General features: G+C 34.3%; 2 protein-coding genes across 2 annotated transcripts; both read right to left on the bottom strand.

Annotated features, from left to right (window-relative positions):
• Positions 1-192: 192 nt before the first annotated feature.
• Positions 193-3,690, bottom strand: LOC108335214 (deoxyribodipyrimidine photo-lyase). The gene is made up of 9 exons (XM_017571179.2): positions 3,298-3,690; positions 2,502-2,851; positions 2,183-2,423; positions 1,893-2,050; positions 1,792-1,828; positions 1,497-1,555; positions 903-984; positions 737-808; positions 193-479 (listed from the first exon to the last, which is right to left on the bottom strand). Exons 1-9 carry the CDS (start codon positions 3,613-3,615, stop codon positions 291-293), a joined length of 1,506 nt encoding a protein of 501 aa, XP_017426668.1. The 5' UTR covers positions 3,616-3,690; the 3' UTR covers positions 193-290.
• Positions 3,691-11,110: 7,420 nt separating this feature from the next.
• On the bottom strand, positions 11,111-14,398 carry LOC108334707 (uncharacterized). Its single transcript, XM_017570626.2, has 2 exons — positions 14,141-14,398; positions 11,111-14,038 (listed from the first exon to the last, which is right to left on the bottom strand). Exon 2 carries the CDS (start codon positions 13,769-13,771, stop codon positions 11,513-11,515), a length of 2,259 nt encoding a protein of 752 aa, XP_017426115.1. The 5' UTR covers positions 13,772-14,038; positions 14,141-14,398; the 3' UTR covers positions 11,111-11,512.
• Between the last annotated feature and the right edge of the window lie 1,541 nt (positions 14,399-15,939).

Genomic DNA, 15,939 nt, shown 5'->3' with positions numbered 1-15,939 from the left:
CACTAGGAGCACATGCATCTTCACACGCATGCAACTCGTGACAATATTTAAAAGGAAATTAGCTTTTCTCTAAATTCCAAAGTTTAAAACATTTTCTTTTCAAGTTTTTCGTTAATTTTTCTTCATAAAGCATGGGTGTCGACTCTTTTCTATTTTTTTTATATTGTTTTTTTGTTTGCTGTGATAAAAAAATTGAAAGCCAATAGTGATTGTATAAAAGTATCTTAAAGAGCGCAGTGCAAATATTAGTGACTAAATACATGACAATATGATATGCCTAGTTCACTTCTTCAATCTTCTGGAACACAACTGCGAAGAACTTTTTCCCTTTCAGACGGCAAGTTTTCAGCCTTTCTCTTTTTAAGATCACGAACTAATTTATTGACATATGCAATGTATTTATCGACATCAAATTTTCTTTTGCAGCCTGCATAGTTCATGTAGCGAATTTTCCCAAAAATGGGCCGCTCCTTCCACCCCTGAAATTCATCATAAGGATGTAAATGCCAAAACTCAGAATTTTACAAGAAAATTTAACAACTCTGCTAGTTGTTCATATGATCAAGGAAAAACACCCAGCTCTCTGTTTATTTAATTTTCGTGAAGATAAAAAGGAAAGATCAAATCAATTCTGCCGAACAAGTAGCGGCCTCAGGAACAAAAACACAATTTACCAAAACCACTCTTCCTCCACATTCAAATTAAAATGTAACGAATGAGAATCACACAATCGAACCTGATCATGAACCCCGCATATCGACCACATACAGCCAACATAACCATTTGGATCTCGCCCATCTAATTCATACTGCAGTCAGTCAAAAAATAGTGGTCATTTTTACAAATTGTAATAAGCTTCATTTCATGAAATCAAATGTGCTGACCAAAACTATGCACGTTACCTTGTCATTTAAATACAGAGATATCTCAAGGGCTTCTTCAGGTCCTCGTGTCCACTCAAGTATCTTCTTTGCCCAATACATTCTGTACATGAAATTTTATAATTGAGGAAACAAAATAAGGCTCCTCTTGAAAGGTAGCGTTATACTGAAAGGGATATGGTGAGTCTCTGATAAGATATAATGCATTATGCGAAATTGGTAATAATGTTCCACACACAAAAACTAGGAAGTGGTATAACATCAGTTACGCAACTTCACGACACACGTTGTGAGTTGTGTTTTCCTTTTTCGGTCTATAATTAGCTTTCAAATAATGGTGATCATATTTTCTTATTTGAATTTTTACTTTTGATGTACTGAAGATAACTCTTTAATATGCACGACAATGTTTCCTCTCTCTATAATGCAGGCTTATTAATGAAAGAACCTATAAAGAAAACCTCTATGGCAAAAAGAAAAACTAAAGGAGAAGAGTTGATGGATTCTTTTCTTTGCATGACAACGTGTATAATAAGCTTAGAATGAGCATGTGCAACATAAGATACTTCGAAAAGAAACAAACAAGAGACAAGAATTCATCAAGAAGCTACGTACCGCATAAATCCGTGCATTTTCCCCTTGTGAACCATCTCCAGCTGAGAAGCATTCCAGAGCTGTTGTTTGCGAGAAAACAATACATTGAATACAATACTTATTTAAGGCAAATGACAATAAAAGAAACAAAGCTTTAGAAAGAGCTGAAGCGTAACAACGCATCAAATATTAATAGAGGCACCGAGAAACTTAGAACTAGGGAGATAGTAAATTATGTGGGAAAAAGTACGAAAATCTGAGGTTTCAGATTTCTTCAGTTGAGAATATAATTGTTATCCATGAAACATTGGCTTACAGGATCAGAAGTTTGTGCCTTCTCCAATTGTTCCCTCCTGAAAAAAAATACGAAAACTATTTGAACTTGCAAGTAAACAAAAACAAACCAAAGTGACTCACGTGTAAATATGTTCACGCTTATCAGTGGCATGTTCCGTTAAGGTGTTCCGAGCCCAACCCCATGCTCCTTTTATTGAATCATAGTGGGGCTCGTAGAAGCAATAGTTATCAGCAAGCTCTCTCCGCACAATCAACTCCTCCAAGAAAGTATCAATGGCCTTTAAACCACAAGTTAGGAACAGGAAGTTATACTAAATATGGGTATAATATGTTTGTCTATTATCACAATTTTGGGGAAGAAAAGAACATCGAAAAACCGAAAGAATCAAGTGCAGGGCAAGTAAACAAACTTGAGGATGTGAATTTCGCCGCTTACGTGCTTCAAAAGCACATCGCTGAGCCGATATCTGTCCAAAATGCAAATAGGGAGATAAACCAGAAAGTGCATTGGGGTTGCACGGGTTGTTGCGATCTACAGAGTAACCTTTCAACCTTTTTGTCAAGAATCCATTTTCACTTCCCATCAACACATCCCTTGCCGCAATTTCCCCCGGCTCACACCAATCAACTTCAGGAACCTCAGCTCCTCTCCTAGTAATTTGACAAAAACAATCATCAAGGCAGGGGCATCATATCCACATAATTTGCTTATGTGCAAACAACACTAACCTTAACACATCAGCAATGAGACCATCCCAGTCAACGGAATGGTTCTCGGGAAGGACCCACATCCTAGTTGGTAGATTATCTTCAACGTCAGGGAAATCGATGAGATACTCAGAAAGCCTTTTGTTTATCTTTGTCCTGATTGTCTTAGCACTGTACTCCAATTTATCAGAGGCAACCCAAAGTGGCACAACGTTGTGAGCGTCCACTTCATGCACCGTAACTGAATCGCTTACCCTCTTGCAAATCTCTTCTTTACACCTTCGAATTTCCCGCAATGGTGAGAAATCCGTTACCAAAAGTGAAGCTCCACATTCTCTAAGAAACGCTGTCACGGTCTCCTCCGCCTCTCCCTACAATAGAGTTTGAAAGTAGAAACAACATATTAGAAGAGTTAAGACCTTGTTTAGTTAACGGTCTCATGCAAGAGGTAAAATTAATCAGTTCGAGTACAAATTAATATCAGCTTTTGAAGAAATTAAGAAAAAATGTTTCCATAAATTAGCTTCAACAGAGGAGACCACCACTGATTTTGTTGATCAAATGCCAAACTATTTTAGCTTAAGAAGTGGTCTTGAATTCGAGTTTCATATACAATGACTCGGAGGAAATGTTTTGTTCTCTACGGTGATTCTACCAAACTCGTGCATGATTCTTTCAAATGGAAATGTAGCTAAACATCTTCTACAGACCGAAAATTTATAAATAAACTAATTCTAACTTAAGTTTCATTTGAGAGTTAAAAAGTTGATGGAGACCTAAATATTATATAAAAAACTATCCAAACTGTGCAAGTTACCTGGAACAAGAAAAATGGAATTTGAAGAGTATTTTGCATACGGTGGCACAATTGGCGCAAGCCCCTGAGCATAAACCCTAGGTGACGGGATTTGGCGCCGAGAAAGCTGTCGAATAGATTGAAAACAACGGCAACGGGAATGTTGGCTTTGTTGGCCTCAGCAACGGCGTGGATCAGAGCCCAGTTGTCTCTCACCCGTTGATCTCTGAACATCCAGTACACAACGGGACCCGAACCCCCTTCTCCAGAGGAACCGCTTTTCAGGGTCCGAATCCGACCTGCCTGAACCGTCATCGGCGACGCTAATTTGGAAGCCATCGTGTTCAACCAAGCGCCTCTACTCCACAAGTCTTGGAGGGAAATTCAACAGTTCCATGTGTGGTTTCAAACTAACGTACGTGGTTCCACTCTCTCTTTGGCACGTGTACAATGCTATTTATTATTATTATGTTTGTCATTGCACTTAGGCCCAAATAAAAAATCGAGCTCACTAACCTATGGGTTTTTCGTCTGCACTCCCCTTTTTCTTCTTGCACCCCTAAAACCAGGTAATCCCAAAATTATCTCCCATTAAAATAATAATAAAAGTGTAAGAAGAAAAAAGGGAGGTACAGGAATAAATGCCCACATATACGAAAACAGGCCGAAAGGCTAAGTCAATCTTCAAGGCCCAACCCAAATAATATGTCTGCATTGTTCTGACAGAGAAAATCTCGATCGATCCAATTAAGCTATATATGTATATATGGCCAATTTTATTTTTTTTTAATTTTAAATTAAAGCTGAAAAACTCTAATGCTAAAACAAAAAAATATTTAAAGTTTTATTTGTTCTAATTTAGGAGAAATTATTCAAGCGATAGTAAAAAGAGAGAGGTTGGTGACAGAAGATAAAATGTTTACTTTAAAAGGCTTATTTACCTTTAATAAAATTTGTCCGTTTTTATTTTCTGTGATAAATACAGATTAGTTAATTTTTTTAATCTGTTTAGAGAGTTTAGTTTAACCTTTCTTTTAAAGGAAAAATGCTTTTTTCTTTTACTGAAAAAACTGGTTTTTTTTATTAATATGAGTATTGTTTTTAGTAATGAATGATGAGTAATTGAGATTAAAGTAGCAAGAGCATAAGGGTATTTGAGTGGGTTCCCATCCTGAAGAAGCAGATGTCTGAATGTGCTGTTGCTATTAGAAGTGGACAACATTCAACTAAAATCATTGGTTAAGTAAATCCAACAAGAATTAACGGTGGAGGAAAGAGTTTTGGAACAGAAGAAGATTCTTGTATAAAGAGGTTGTCTTCCTACATTAATCATTGCATTGCATAAACGTATGAAGCATCTAGAAAGGATAGAGACAGGTAGATACGTAGAAAGTGAGTGAATGAGTTTTTGGTTGGTGACTGAGCCATTTAGCTATCATTTCTGTCTCTCACTTATATCACTAATTACAAGACCCAACTAACTCTCATCATTCTTCACTCTGCTTTCTATAATTTTAATCATCTCGTTATCTATTTTTCCAATATATTTTATTGTTTCAAGTTATTAATCCATTTTTCATTTAATATTTATTAATATTCAATAGAGGATTTGTAAAACATTATGGGTCTACTTTTAACTGTTCCAAGCAGAGGACGTGCGAGAAATAAAACCATAAACATGATGTGTTCGAATGAGGTAATTTTACTATTGACGAAAAATGAAGAGAATGGATTTGTGAGATTTGTATAGTTAGCTTCAGCAGACATGCGAATGAAATAACAAGAAATTCCGAGATACTTTTGGTCACTCACAAAAGTACTCAAATTCAGAGTGATTTATGTCAAAAATGTCACTTTTGCTCTCTACCGTTTCTAAAAGGTTAAACACCTCTATTTATGTACAGTTTGATCCTCGTTTTTTTTAAATTTCCAATTGAGTCCTAAATAGTGCTAATTTAAATCAATTGGTCCCCTTCCGTTAAATTTGGCTTAACGAAGTTAAGTTTTTGTTGGGATTTGAAGTTGACGTGACAAATTTTTTTAAACCTGACATTCAGAGATCTCAACGTGGAATTTAAAAACATTTTAACATTTTGATTAAAAAATTAAAAAAAAGTCATCTTCCCATTCAGAACCAGAGAACCCAATCCTGCAGAACCACCATCATCTTCCTCGTGCACCATCAACCTATCGCCACCATGGCCAACGTAACCAGTGCTCAAGCTCATCATCATCTATTTTCTTCTTCAACCTGCAAAGGAAAACCCAATCACAGAAAAACCCTAATGAAGATTGGCCGAAATCGGACCAGCAGCCACAATCATCTTCATCGTGCAGCTTCATTCTCGCGTTCATCATCAAACCCAGATTCACCTGCAAATCCAAAAACCTAGAGAGTCGGAAATCGCAAAGATGCAGAAACTTCCCCATTGCAGAAGAAACTTCTCTAGATTCACCCACTTAGCAACATTATCATTTTCAAGTTAAAAAAAATGCACACAACGTTACGGTGGAGGAAAAAAATTGGAGAAGCACATCTTTTCTTTTCTTTTGAGAATGAAGCGGTAATTCAAAAGAAAAGTGGTGCACGATGACTTTAATTTTGGAAGAGAAAAGCATTTCAATTTTCTTTGCTAGAGAGAAGCAGTGCACAGGGGGCATTCATTTTCATTTTGCTTTTAGAAAGAAGAAAGGCGTTTATTCATTTGGCTGGGAGAGAAAACGTTGATTTCATTTGGCTAGCATTCATTTTCTTTTAAGAAAAAGAGACGCTGATTTCAATTTGTAGCAAAGGAGGCACATTGGATGTTTCATTCTTTTAAAAAGCAGCACGGTGATTAGTTGATTGAAAAACCCTAATGAAGATTGGGCGAAATCGGACCAGCAGTCACAATCATCTTCATCGCTGCGTCTCACAACCATCAAGCAAAAATCCAAATTGTAAGATCTCATTTCTCCATCAATGTCCACCTTCGTGCAACCACAACGAAGAAGAACAACACCACCTAGTCTCGTGCAAGGTTCACAATCTCACAAGCACATTCCTTTCATATTTTTTAATCACAAAATTCCACGTATTTAATTTTTAGTATGCCACGTGTAAAAAAATTAACACATCAACCTTCAACCTCAGCAAAAACTTAACCCCGTTAAGCCAAATTAACGGCAGGGGCCCAATTGATTCAAATTAGCACTATTTAGGACTCAATTGGAAATTTTAAAAGAACGAGGATCAAACTGGGAAAACTCTACATAAATAAGGACAACTAAAAGTGTTTAACCTTTCTAAAATTATCAAGAACATATATTTGATATTAATTGCACGTATTCAGTTTTAGTACAAGGATATTCGATTCCAGCCGCACGTATTTGGTTTCAGATGAAACATATTTCTATTCGGTTCTAATATAAGGATATTTGATTCCAGTTATCCGAAGTTTTACACTTAACGTATTCGGTTCGAAGTACTTTGTATTCGGTTCCAGCGAATCATATTATATTACAAAGATATTTTCATAATCTTTAATTTTTACTAATTAATATACTTTTTTATCTATTACATTAATTAAATTATACTTCAATATTTACAAATTTTACTATCATCATTTACCTCCAAATCCCTTAAAAAAAATAACAATCAACTTATTTTTAAATCTTTTCAAATTCATTAATTTTCTTGATAGTAAAAGAAAATAGAAATTCACTGTATATATTATTACCGTTAGCCAAAACACGTGTGCATTTAAATATTTTAATTGATATTGTTGATAAATGTATAAACTTGTAATTTTGTTTGTAGACAGTCTATAATAATTGTAGGTGTATAAAGGTGTAATTTCTTTGTAAGCAGTCGTTGAAATATTAAACTTTTATTTTAAAATAAAAAAATCAGTTCAAACAGCAAATAAGAAAAAACTATCGGATATTGAGGATGGTTTTATAAATAGCGGAACGCTGGTATGAAAAGAAGAAGAAAAAAAGTTAAAGATGTTTATTACAAGATCATTGACTGATATTCTAAATATAAGATGGATTTTTAATCATCATACAAAATAGATATATAACACAAGGATAGATCCTCGTAAAAGAATTATAAATATTATAGATTATAGATAGTTATTTCACTTTCTCGTGAACATAGAGGGCAGGTTTCCATGTATTTCTTTCATACTTGAAAAAGTTGTTACTCTTTTTAATTTTAATGTTTTAAATTAAGAAAAAAAATTAGAACAATGATAACAACATATTTTTCACAATATTTTAACATCATTACGTATCATTTTGTGATTAGTTCAAAATTATTCCACAATCAATAATAATGATAATAAACATCAACATAAAACAATTACAAAATAACACGTAAATGATGTTAAAATATTGTCAAAAAAATGTTGTCAAAATATTATTATCTCGTAAAATTATAAACTTTCCATGTTTGAAGACAAAAAAAAGAGAGGTACCAGAGTCCCGTAACCATCATCAATGGCAGCATAAATGCCGCATGTGAGTTAATAAGCACACTATCAATTGGCCACTTTTTTTAACTGAAAAGAGACAAATAATGTAAATGGGTATAGTTAGTTGTATCTCTTAACATGCAATTTTCATAACTAAAGTAATGTTAAAACACTAAATTTAGTTATTTTCATTCTTATTGTTAATTCAGTCTTAATATTTTTTATTCAATAAAATTCTATTTTTTACCAATTTGGTTCAATTTAATTATTTTTCTTAATGTTGTTTAGATGATTAACAAATAGGTGAATAATGTATATTATGTGTCTGTTTATGATTTTTTTTAAATTTTAATTAAAAAATTTTATGTGTTAAATCAACATTGTATTAGTGTATCATATGATAGTAGCAGTATCACGTATTAGTGTTATTATATTTAATATAGTCTCAGTTTTTTAAAAATAAAATAACTTTGTCTATTTATTTCCAAATTTAAACAAAATTTTTGGTTTGAATTTTTATATAAACGTAATACTAAATTTTAGATTAAACTATTTAATTAATTTTTAATCTAAAAATCACAAAAAGAATTAAATAGTTTAAATTGATTTTTAATCTAAAAATCATATAAAATATTAAATAATTTATATAATTTTTAACTTCTTAAAATTTTAAACCAAGTATTTGTCTTTATTTTTAATTTTTAATTTTAATTTTAAACCAACTTTATTCCTAAATTAAAAATATTTAATAATAATTTTATAAAAATAAATTTAGTCTAAATTTGAAAGAAGATAAAGAAATTTCATTTAAATTTTTTTAATTAAATTAAATTAAAATAATGAATATAAATATTAAATTAAATATAAAACATGAACATATTAATATTATTTTTATATATAATATTGACTTGATAGATATTTAAAAAAAAATTGAAAACGAGTACTGAAGAGAAAGAAAAAGGACATTTTGAAAAGTGAAAACCGAAGAAGATCATGAAATTGACGTATTTGCAGGGTACTTCTTCCTTATGTAATAACAATAAAAGTAAGATGAAAGAGTAACTTATCAATCTTACTGAATATTTGGTCTAATAAATTAATAACGTAAAGTAAAAGAAGAGAAATAAATTGAAGGGCATATAAGAAGTAATAAAAATACAATTGAGGAATATTAATATATTAGAAAAGGTAAACTTAGAATATTACGTGTTGGTGAAGTTAAGTGAGTCGGGTATTTATCCTAACTTTTAGTTTATAAAGAAGGATTGGAGAATTCATTTCATCTGAAAAATGTGATGTATTTGATCCACTGATTACCAAACTTCTTTTAACCTATACATTTGTTCTAAATAAAAAGATAAAGGTGCTAAAGTATGCGTTGTTTATTTTCTATCCTCTTGAAAAAAAAAATGAGAAATATGAGAGTAAAAGAGATAATAAACATGAGAGTGATTTTAATTAAAAATTATTATTCAATGAAAAAGGAGAGTGAAAAAAATACAAGTGATGAAGAAAGAAAACAGGAAAAAGTAGAAGAAGATAAAAGAAAAATAGAAAATAAGTATAGGATGAAAAAGTGGTGGAATAGAAGTAAGAAGGGTTTTGTAATGTTGACGTCAGGATTTGATCATAGGAGTACGACCTTCCCTTTTATGATGTGCAATATATAATTACAAAGTTACAAGAAAGTTTGTTGTGGTGCTTGAAGAAAATGTTCCTGAAGCAAATTAAGACATTGAACTTTTTGCGAATAAAATGAATGTTAATAATTTTGTTTCAACAACCCCTTCTGAAATGGGGAAAAGGTTTGAAAAAAGAAAGAAGTCGGTTGAGATTCGTTGTTGAAGAATCGCTCTCTCCAGCATTTTCTGTGCTACTTCATGCCGACACCCTTCCTTTCCTTTGGGTCCTCTCACACCAATCTCTTTTTCTCTCTGCATCACACATCACAACTATGTTTAAAACACAAGTTACCCAACATAACTTTATTATATATTTTCTATTTATCCACCACACCCAACTGTCTCTGCCCTTCACCTATTAAGACATGAAAAATTCAACTCATGCTTCTCCACACGCCTCAGAATCAGACCTCCTAGGTTTTCTAGCTTCTCTACGGCCCAGTAACTTCTATAAACAACCAATTATTATCATCGGATGTCATGTCTTCAACTTCTGTATATACACACTCTTTTTTTTAGGGTCAACAATCTCTACAAAAACTACATTAAACTTTATTAAGTTAGTTTAGGTTGTATTCAACATTCTTAGTCTTAATCGTTCTCTGTCCAAGTTGTAGACAGTTTGATGTATATGTTAAACACAATCCAATGCTCAAATTAATTATTAATCCAATCAAAAATTATAATAAAATTTTAAGTTTACAATAAAAATAATGACTTACTTTCTTATTTTCGACCTAGATTTTGATATGAACTTATAATTAATAAAATCTTAATCATAGTCTAATTACAATCTACTTTTCATTAAATAATTTTTATTAATACTTTTTATTAGGAACAATCTTTAAGGGATTTTATTTGTTAAAGATCCACCAACCTATCTATCTTCTATTTTCACGACCTTGTGGTCAGGTCGATCATTTCCTCTCGTGATGGTATCTGGAGGACCTCTCCACTGTATGTATGGCCATACGGTACACACTAAATAGAATTGTTTTGTATGTCAGTACTTATTTTAAGAGGTGAAACATCTTTTTGAGGGAAATTTGAACAAACTAGAAGGATTAGAGTTCTATATTTGCCAGCGGAAAGAGAAAAAAGAATTGGGACCCTATAAGTTTACGTCCAACGTTCGTGTTGGCTAACAGACAAATTCCATGGGGTAGGGCGTTCTTTATATTCAGCGGACAAAACAATCGAAAGAGTTTATTAAGAATCAACGTCGTGACTGAACTTGAAAGCAATGGTCATTGTAAAGTTGCGTGTTTGACGTGAGTTGAACAAGACTTTGGGATGATTAATGCACGAGTTTGACTTTAGGAAAAAAACTTAATGCCTTTGGACTATGGAGCGGAAAGGATTCACCAATTTAGTAGTGATGAAAGCGGAGTAACAACTTAGATTTTTACGAATTCATCATCGTCATGTCATGTGCCATTCAAGATTCTCTGCAACAGAAACAATATCTGATGCCACATTCCATTAAGACAATTTCTCGTGCCAATCGTTTCACATATTTGGAGAATAATTGCAGCTGTTTGTGAAAGATATAAAACGGAACAGCACTCTTTGCATACTCCAGACCCCAAAAAATAATATCCCGCATTGCTCACTCCTGGCTGTAATTCCAAATTGCTGATAAAGTGTGAGCATATAGATTCGATCTTAGATTATAGGAAAACTGACAAAAACAAAAAAACAAAAGCCTCCTGTCTAGGATTATATTATTAATTCTCAAAATTACTACTGGAACATTACAACATACATTTTCTGTGATACTCTTATCGCCTTTACAAATAAGTGCTGGTCAAGCACTTACTTCTGTAGCTTTACGAACAAAGAAGATACATATCCTTTCTCAGTTCCCAGGATATTTAACGACTTGCAGATAAACCATATGCGACGGTTACCGCTGGGAAGTTGCTCGAATCACGAGGTCAGGTAGCAGGAATACAAAAATTCAATCTCCAGATGACCAGAGCGAGAAACAAATACTAGATAGATATAAGAAAATAACTAAAAAGGGACGAGAGAAAGAAGAGAAGGTAGTGGAAAGAATTAAATGAATCCTAAAAATTAAAATTCCTAAAAGAATTGTCACGCAGAGGAAGTGTCCACAAAAACCTCGTTTAAGACATCGTCCTCACCGTTTGCCATGCTGAACAGCTCTGCATCCTTCTCTTCATCACCTGAAAAATCCTTTCTTTCCAATTTGGAATGAGCTGCAGTAAAAATCAACTTGTGAATCCTATCCAGTGCTTCTCTGGAGTGTCCTTGTGCACACACCCATCTCCAGGAAGACCAATTGCATTTGAAGCCGGGTGAAGTTGCGTGAAGGAAAATCAACCTAACCGCAACTCTTCCCAAGGACTTAAACTCGGTGAGATGAGTTTCCCACACAAGTCTACTGCTTTGGGGATTCATAATCTTCATTTTCCCAGTAACAGGATCCCTCTCCTTCATCTGCACAGCACGGGCGTACACTGGGTCAAGCCCTTGCGTTCTCCATTTCATAAGCTCCATTAGAACAATATGAGCCTCGTCCCTTGAAACGAGCCTTGTTATGAGTTTATCCACGTCTTTCTCTTGTTCCGGTGTCAAGTACTTAAACGGTGGAAGGTACTTCCCACTCGTGTCCCTCACCAAATACACAGGATCAAGAATGTAAGCTGCAGCCCAAGCAGGGTGGTAGTTTTTCATGAACCTTTTATCAATAATTTTCTCCACCTCTCCTTCCCCAACCTGAGTTTTGGAGCTCCAGTCCTTCACTCGTGCCCTTAACTCACCCCATAGTGGAAGGCATTGCCCTACAAGAGGCCTCTCTGTCTCAATCTCCTGAATCATCTCCTTCACCAACTTAACCAATGAATGAACCGCTTCCAACTCATTCCAAAACCCCACATCTCCAATCATGTCCCCGACTTCCCTCGCATTCTGGTCTTCTACGGATGCCATTTTCAGAGACTCGTCCAAAAGCACCAGCTGTAATGCCCCGACCGAACTCAACAAGTCCTCCATCATTGCATACACGGTGTCAAAAGATTCGAACTCCCGCGAGGGCAACGGCATTCGTAGCGACCACGCATGTCCGTACTCCTGCTGTTGGTACTTGTGAAAACTGTTCCTCACTCGAGTTTCGTAGTTAACGAAACTCGCGAGCTTGACACAATTCTGAGTTACGGTGCTAAACAGTGAGAGCTCCTTGTTGAAGTCCTTGATCAAACTGTTGAACCCTTGGTACTGACAAGAAAGGTTAACCATCCAAGGGTTTCGATTCTCCAAGTTTCTCAATGCCTTCTTCTTAAACTTGTCCGCAACAACGCCAACACATTGTTGCACGACATTCTCACAAATGCCGGTAACTGTCTCCCATATAACTTCTTCCGCGTAACTGGAAGGAGCAGAACCGCCAACAAACACTGTCCTTCTGTGCAAACTGGTCCCATTGGGAAGATTAACGGTCATGTTAACCAACTTCTCTTCGCAGTACTTCTTCCCCTTCCGTTTCCACCCATCCGAGGCTACTTGAAAGAACAAAGCGTCTCTGATTCGCGCTTCTGAATCTGCTTTAGCTTCTTCAAACTTCGCGTCCAATCTACTTCCAGCGAACTCTCTGACAGACACTGAGGGTAACCCAACCTGATTAAGAAACGCTCTGAACTTGGGGTGCTCCAGAGAGGAGAAAGAGACAGAACCACAGGATTCGTAGACCCAATCGGCGAGACAATCAAAAGCGGTATCGACTTGAGCTTTGCTGAGAGTTGGACCAGGTGAAGTTTTGGGACTCTTTAGCTTCTTCACACTGTCTTCCAACATAGCTAAGGCGCCCAAATCCTCCTTCCCTCCCGACAACATCAAATGCGATTGCTGCGGCAGCGCGTACGTCAGCTCTCCGAAGAATCGCAACGGATCCACTACGGCCAGCGGCGACACTTCGTAGGATGAAGCGCGGCCGGATGCTGAGGTTCTCTTGCGGTTGTTGTGGTTGGTCGGGGAAGGTGGTGGAGAGGCGACCATGGCGGCAGCGGCGGCGGAGGGGGATACGGAGGAGATTGGTTTGGCGGCGGAATTGAAATTGGGGCACGTTCCGCGCTTCAGATGCTCGGTGGCCGTGCGAGAGGGATTCGAAGCAGAGAAAACGGCGTCGCACAGAGAGCACCTGAGTTTGACGGCTTTGGGGAGCCCTGTTTCGGTGTTGTGCAACAGCATGGGTTCCAGGTGCGCCCAATACCATGCCCCTTTGCCCTTCATAGCTTTGGTTCGAACCGTCATCAACCCTTCGTAGCGCTTGTGCGCAGATTTTGCAGTGAGTTCATCGGCTGAAGCTGAGTCGGCAGAGGGTGTGGTACTCGCCATCGCAAGTGGGAAGTTGAAGAGTAATATTTTCAATTGGGATTGAAAGGGGAATGAAAACTGTAGTTTTCTTTTGCGAGGATGAACGGTTTTATTTTATTACATGTTCAAATGCATCAAGTTCTGTGCATTCAGTCGGGAAAAGCAGGTGGCAGCAGCGGCCGGAATTTGAATTTCCGGTGGGTTGCCATGGAACTAAGCGGTCATCTCCGTCAGGACTTTTAAGGGGGGGAAATGGAGTTTGTTATTTGAAAGATGTGTCTTATTATTCTGCAAAATTTGAGAGATTTAGTTTGTTTAGGGAGAAAGAAGGGAGCCAGAAATAGCAAGGCACATGAGGCTGAAAGAGAAAACAAGAACAAATTCCGTCACCTTCACGCGAAAACTATCTGCGAGTGGGGGACATTCTTCAGGAATGTTGATGGGAACTGCTACAACGAGGTAACGCTGGAATAACACCTGTTACTATCCCACGAACGAAACCAAGACATGATGATGGCTGTCGCAGCCCAATTCCCACTCACTGGCAAGTGGACATCACGCGCCGCGGAGAAGGCTTTTAGTTTTGAGTTTCCGCATCTGTTTCACGTTCTATAGTTTTGTTTGTGTTTTTTTAGACCTCTCTTTATTACTTCTCTACACTTAAATTCAAATTAAATCAATTTCAATTTCAATTTCCTGAATTGTACTAGTAAATGTTTATTTTCTAAATATTCTTTAATGATTATTTTGAAATAAGCTTGTCTTTAAATTATATATTTAAAAGATAATTTAGGAAATTGTTTTTTATTATATAAAAATAAATATATTAGACTAATTTAACTAATATTATTAGTCACTGTAAAAGTAATTAGATTTACTCATAATAAAGTATGGACAAATATTTATCATTTTCCCTTTTCCTCTCAGGGCCTTGTCGTGGGTCTGTTACCTGCATTTTATTAGCATTTATTCTAGTGTTTAATTTTGACAAAGAAAAAAGGGGCTTTTTAGTCTTCATATTTTATAGTCTTTATTAATATTTGTTAACAAAAATAGAGAACACAGATATATGGTCTGAATAAGTAGTGTCACTTCACTTAACTTTCTGAATTATTTTAAATGGGATTTTAAGATAATTAATACGAAAAAAATTATTTATATTATCAACATATGATAAGATGTCATTTATGATTTGCATACATGGTTCTTTTTAGACTTAATAAAAAAACATCTGTAATATAAAACATTTTGGCACGGTCATTTAATAAAAGAAATGTTTTATATGATCATTTAATTGATTTTTATCATATGTATTTTAAGAATATTTTTATGTATAGATAATATTGCACTGATAAGATATAAAAATAATTAAATAGTCTTTTTATTATATGAAAGTATATAACGACTTTAATTTAAATTTAAATTTGGTATTCAAAATCAACTTTGTCTTTCACATTCCTTAGATAAATGATGCTAACTAGTATTATTAGTTTACTAATATCATATATTAATGACACATTAGTTGTTATATCGTGTTAGATGTGACATGTACAAAGTAAACATTTTAAATATGACAATAGTTAAAGTTTGTTGTAATTGATTAAATATATCAATAGTTACACATTTTCAAACCACAGCAAAAAAATTAGAACTATATTATGTATTTTTACTCTTCAACACCTTTTAATTTAGATTTCTAGTGAGTAAATTGGTCTTAATAGTTAACATAATTCGTTTAAGGTACTGATATGAATAGGGATAGCAATAAAATCGTTCTTATAAGTTTTTATTAAACTTGATTGTATTTTGAAAAAAAAAAGTGTGCATTAGTAAAGTATTGATAGTATTTAATTTTTTAAATTAAATAAGAAAAAAGATGAATATATATATATATATATATATATATATATATATATATATATATATATATATATATATATATATATATATATATATATATATATATATATATATATATATATATATATATATATATATATATCTATCTAAATACCATTTATATTATTCAAGTACTCATAGTTTATGATGTAGTTTGATAAACTTATAAGTATTGGTTTTTTTTTCATTCTCTGTACACTTATATATTTCTTCATTTCTTTCATTCAATCGTTTTATTTATTTTATATTCATAAAATTCATTCAAATATTAAAGATGTTTATGTTTTTAA

This window comes from Vigna angularis, chromosome 10 (genome assembly GCF_016808095.1).
Source record: "Vigna angularis cultivar LongXiaoDou No.4 chromosome 10, ASM1680809v1, whole genome shotgun sequence".
NCBI lineage: Eukaryota > Viridiplantae > Streptophyta > Magnoliopsida > Fabales > Fabaceae > Vigna > Vigna angularis.
This window is presented reverse-complemented; position numbering and strand designations above follow the sequence as displayed.

Coding starts and splice junctions, on each gene's coding strand:
- LOC108335214 (XM_017571179.2), bottom strand. CDS start 3,615: ATGGCTTCCAAATTAGCGTCGCCGATGACGGTTCAGGCAGGTCGGATT. Junction 2,424..2,501: donor CTCATTGCTGATGTGTTAAG/GTTAGTGTTGTT, acceptor TCAAATTACTAG/GAGAGGAGCTGAGGTTCCTG. Junction 1,829..1,892: donor AAGCGTGAACATATTTACAC/GTGAGTCACTTT, acceptor ATTTTTTTTCAG/GAGGGAACAATTGGAGAAGG.
- LOC108334707 (XM_017570626.2), bottom strand. CDS start 13,771: ATGGCGAGTACCACACCCTCTGCCGACTCAGCTTCAGCCGATGAACTC.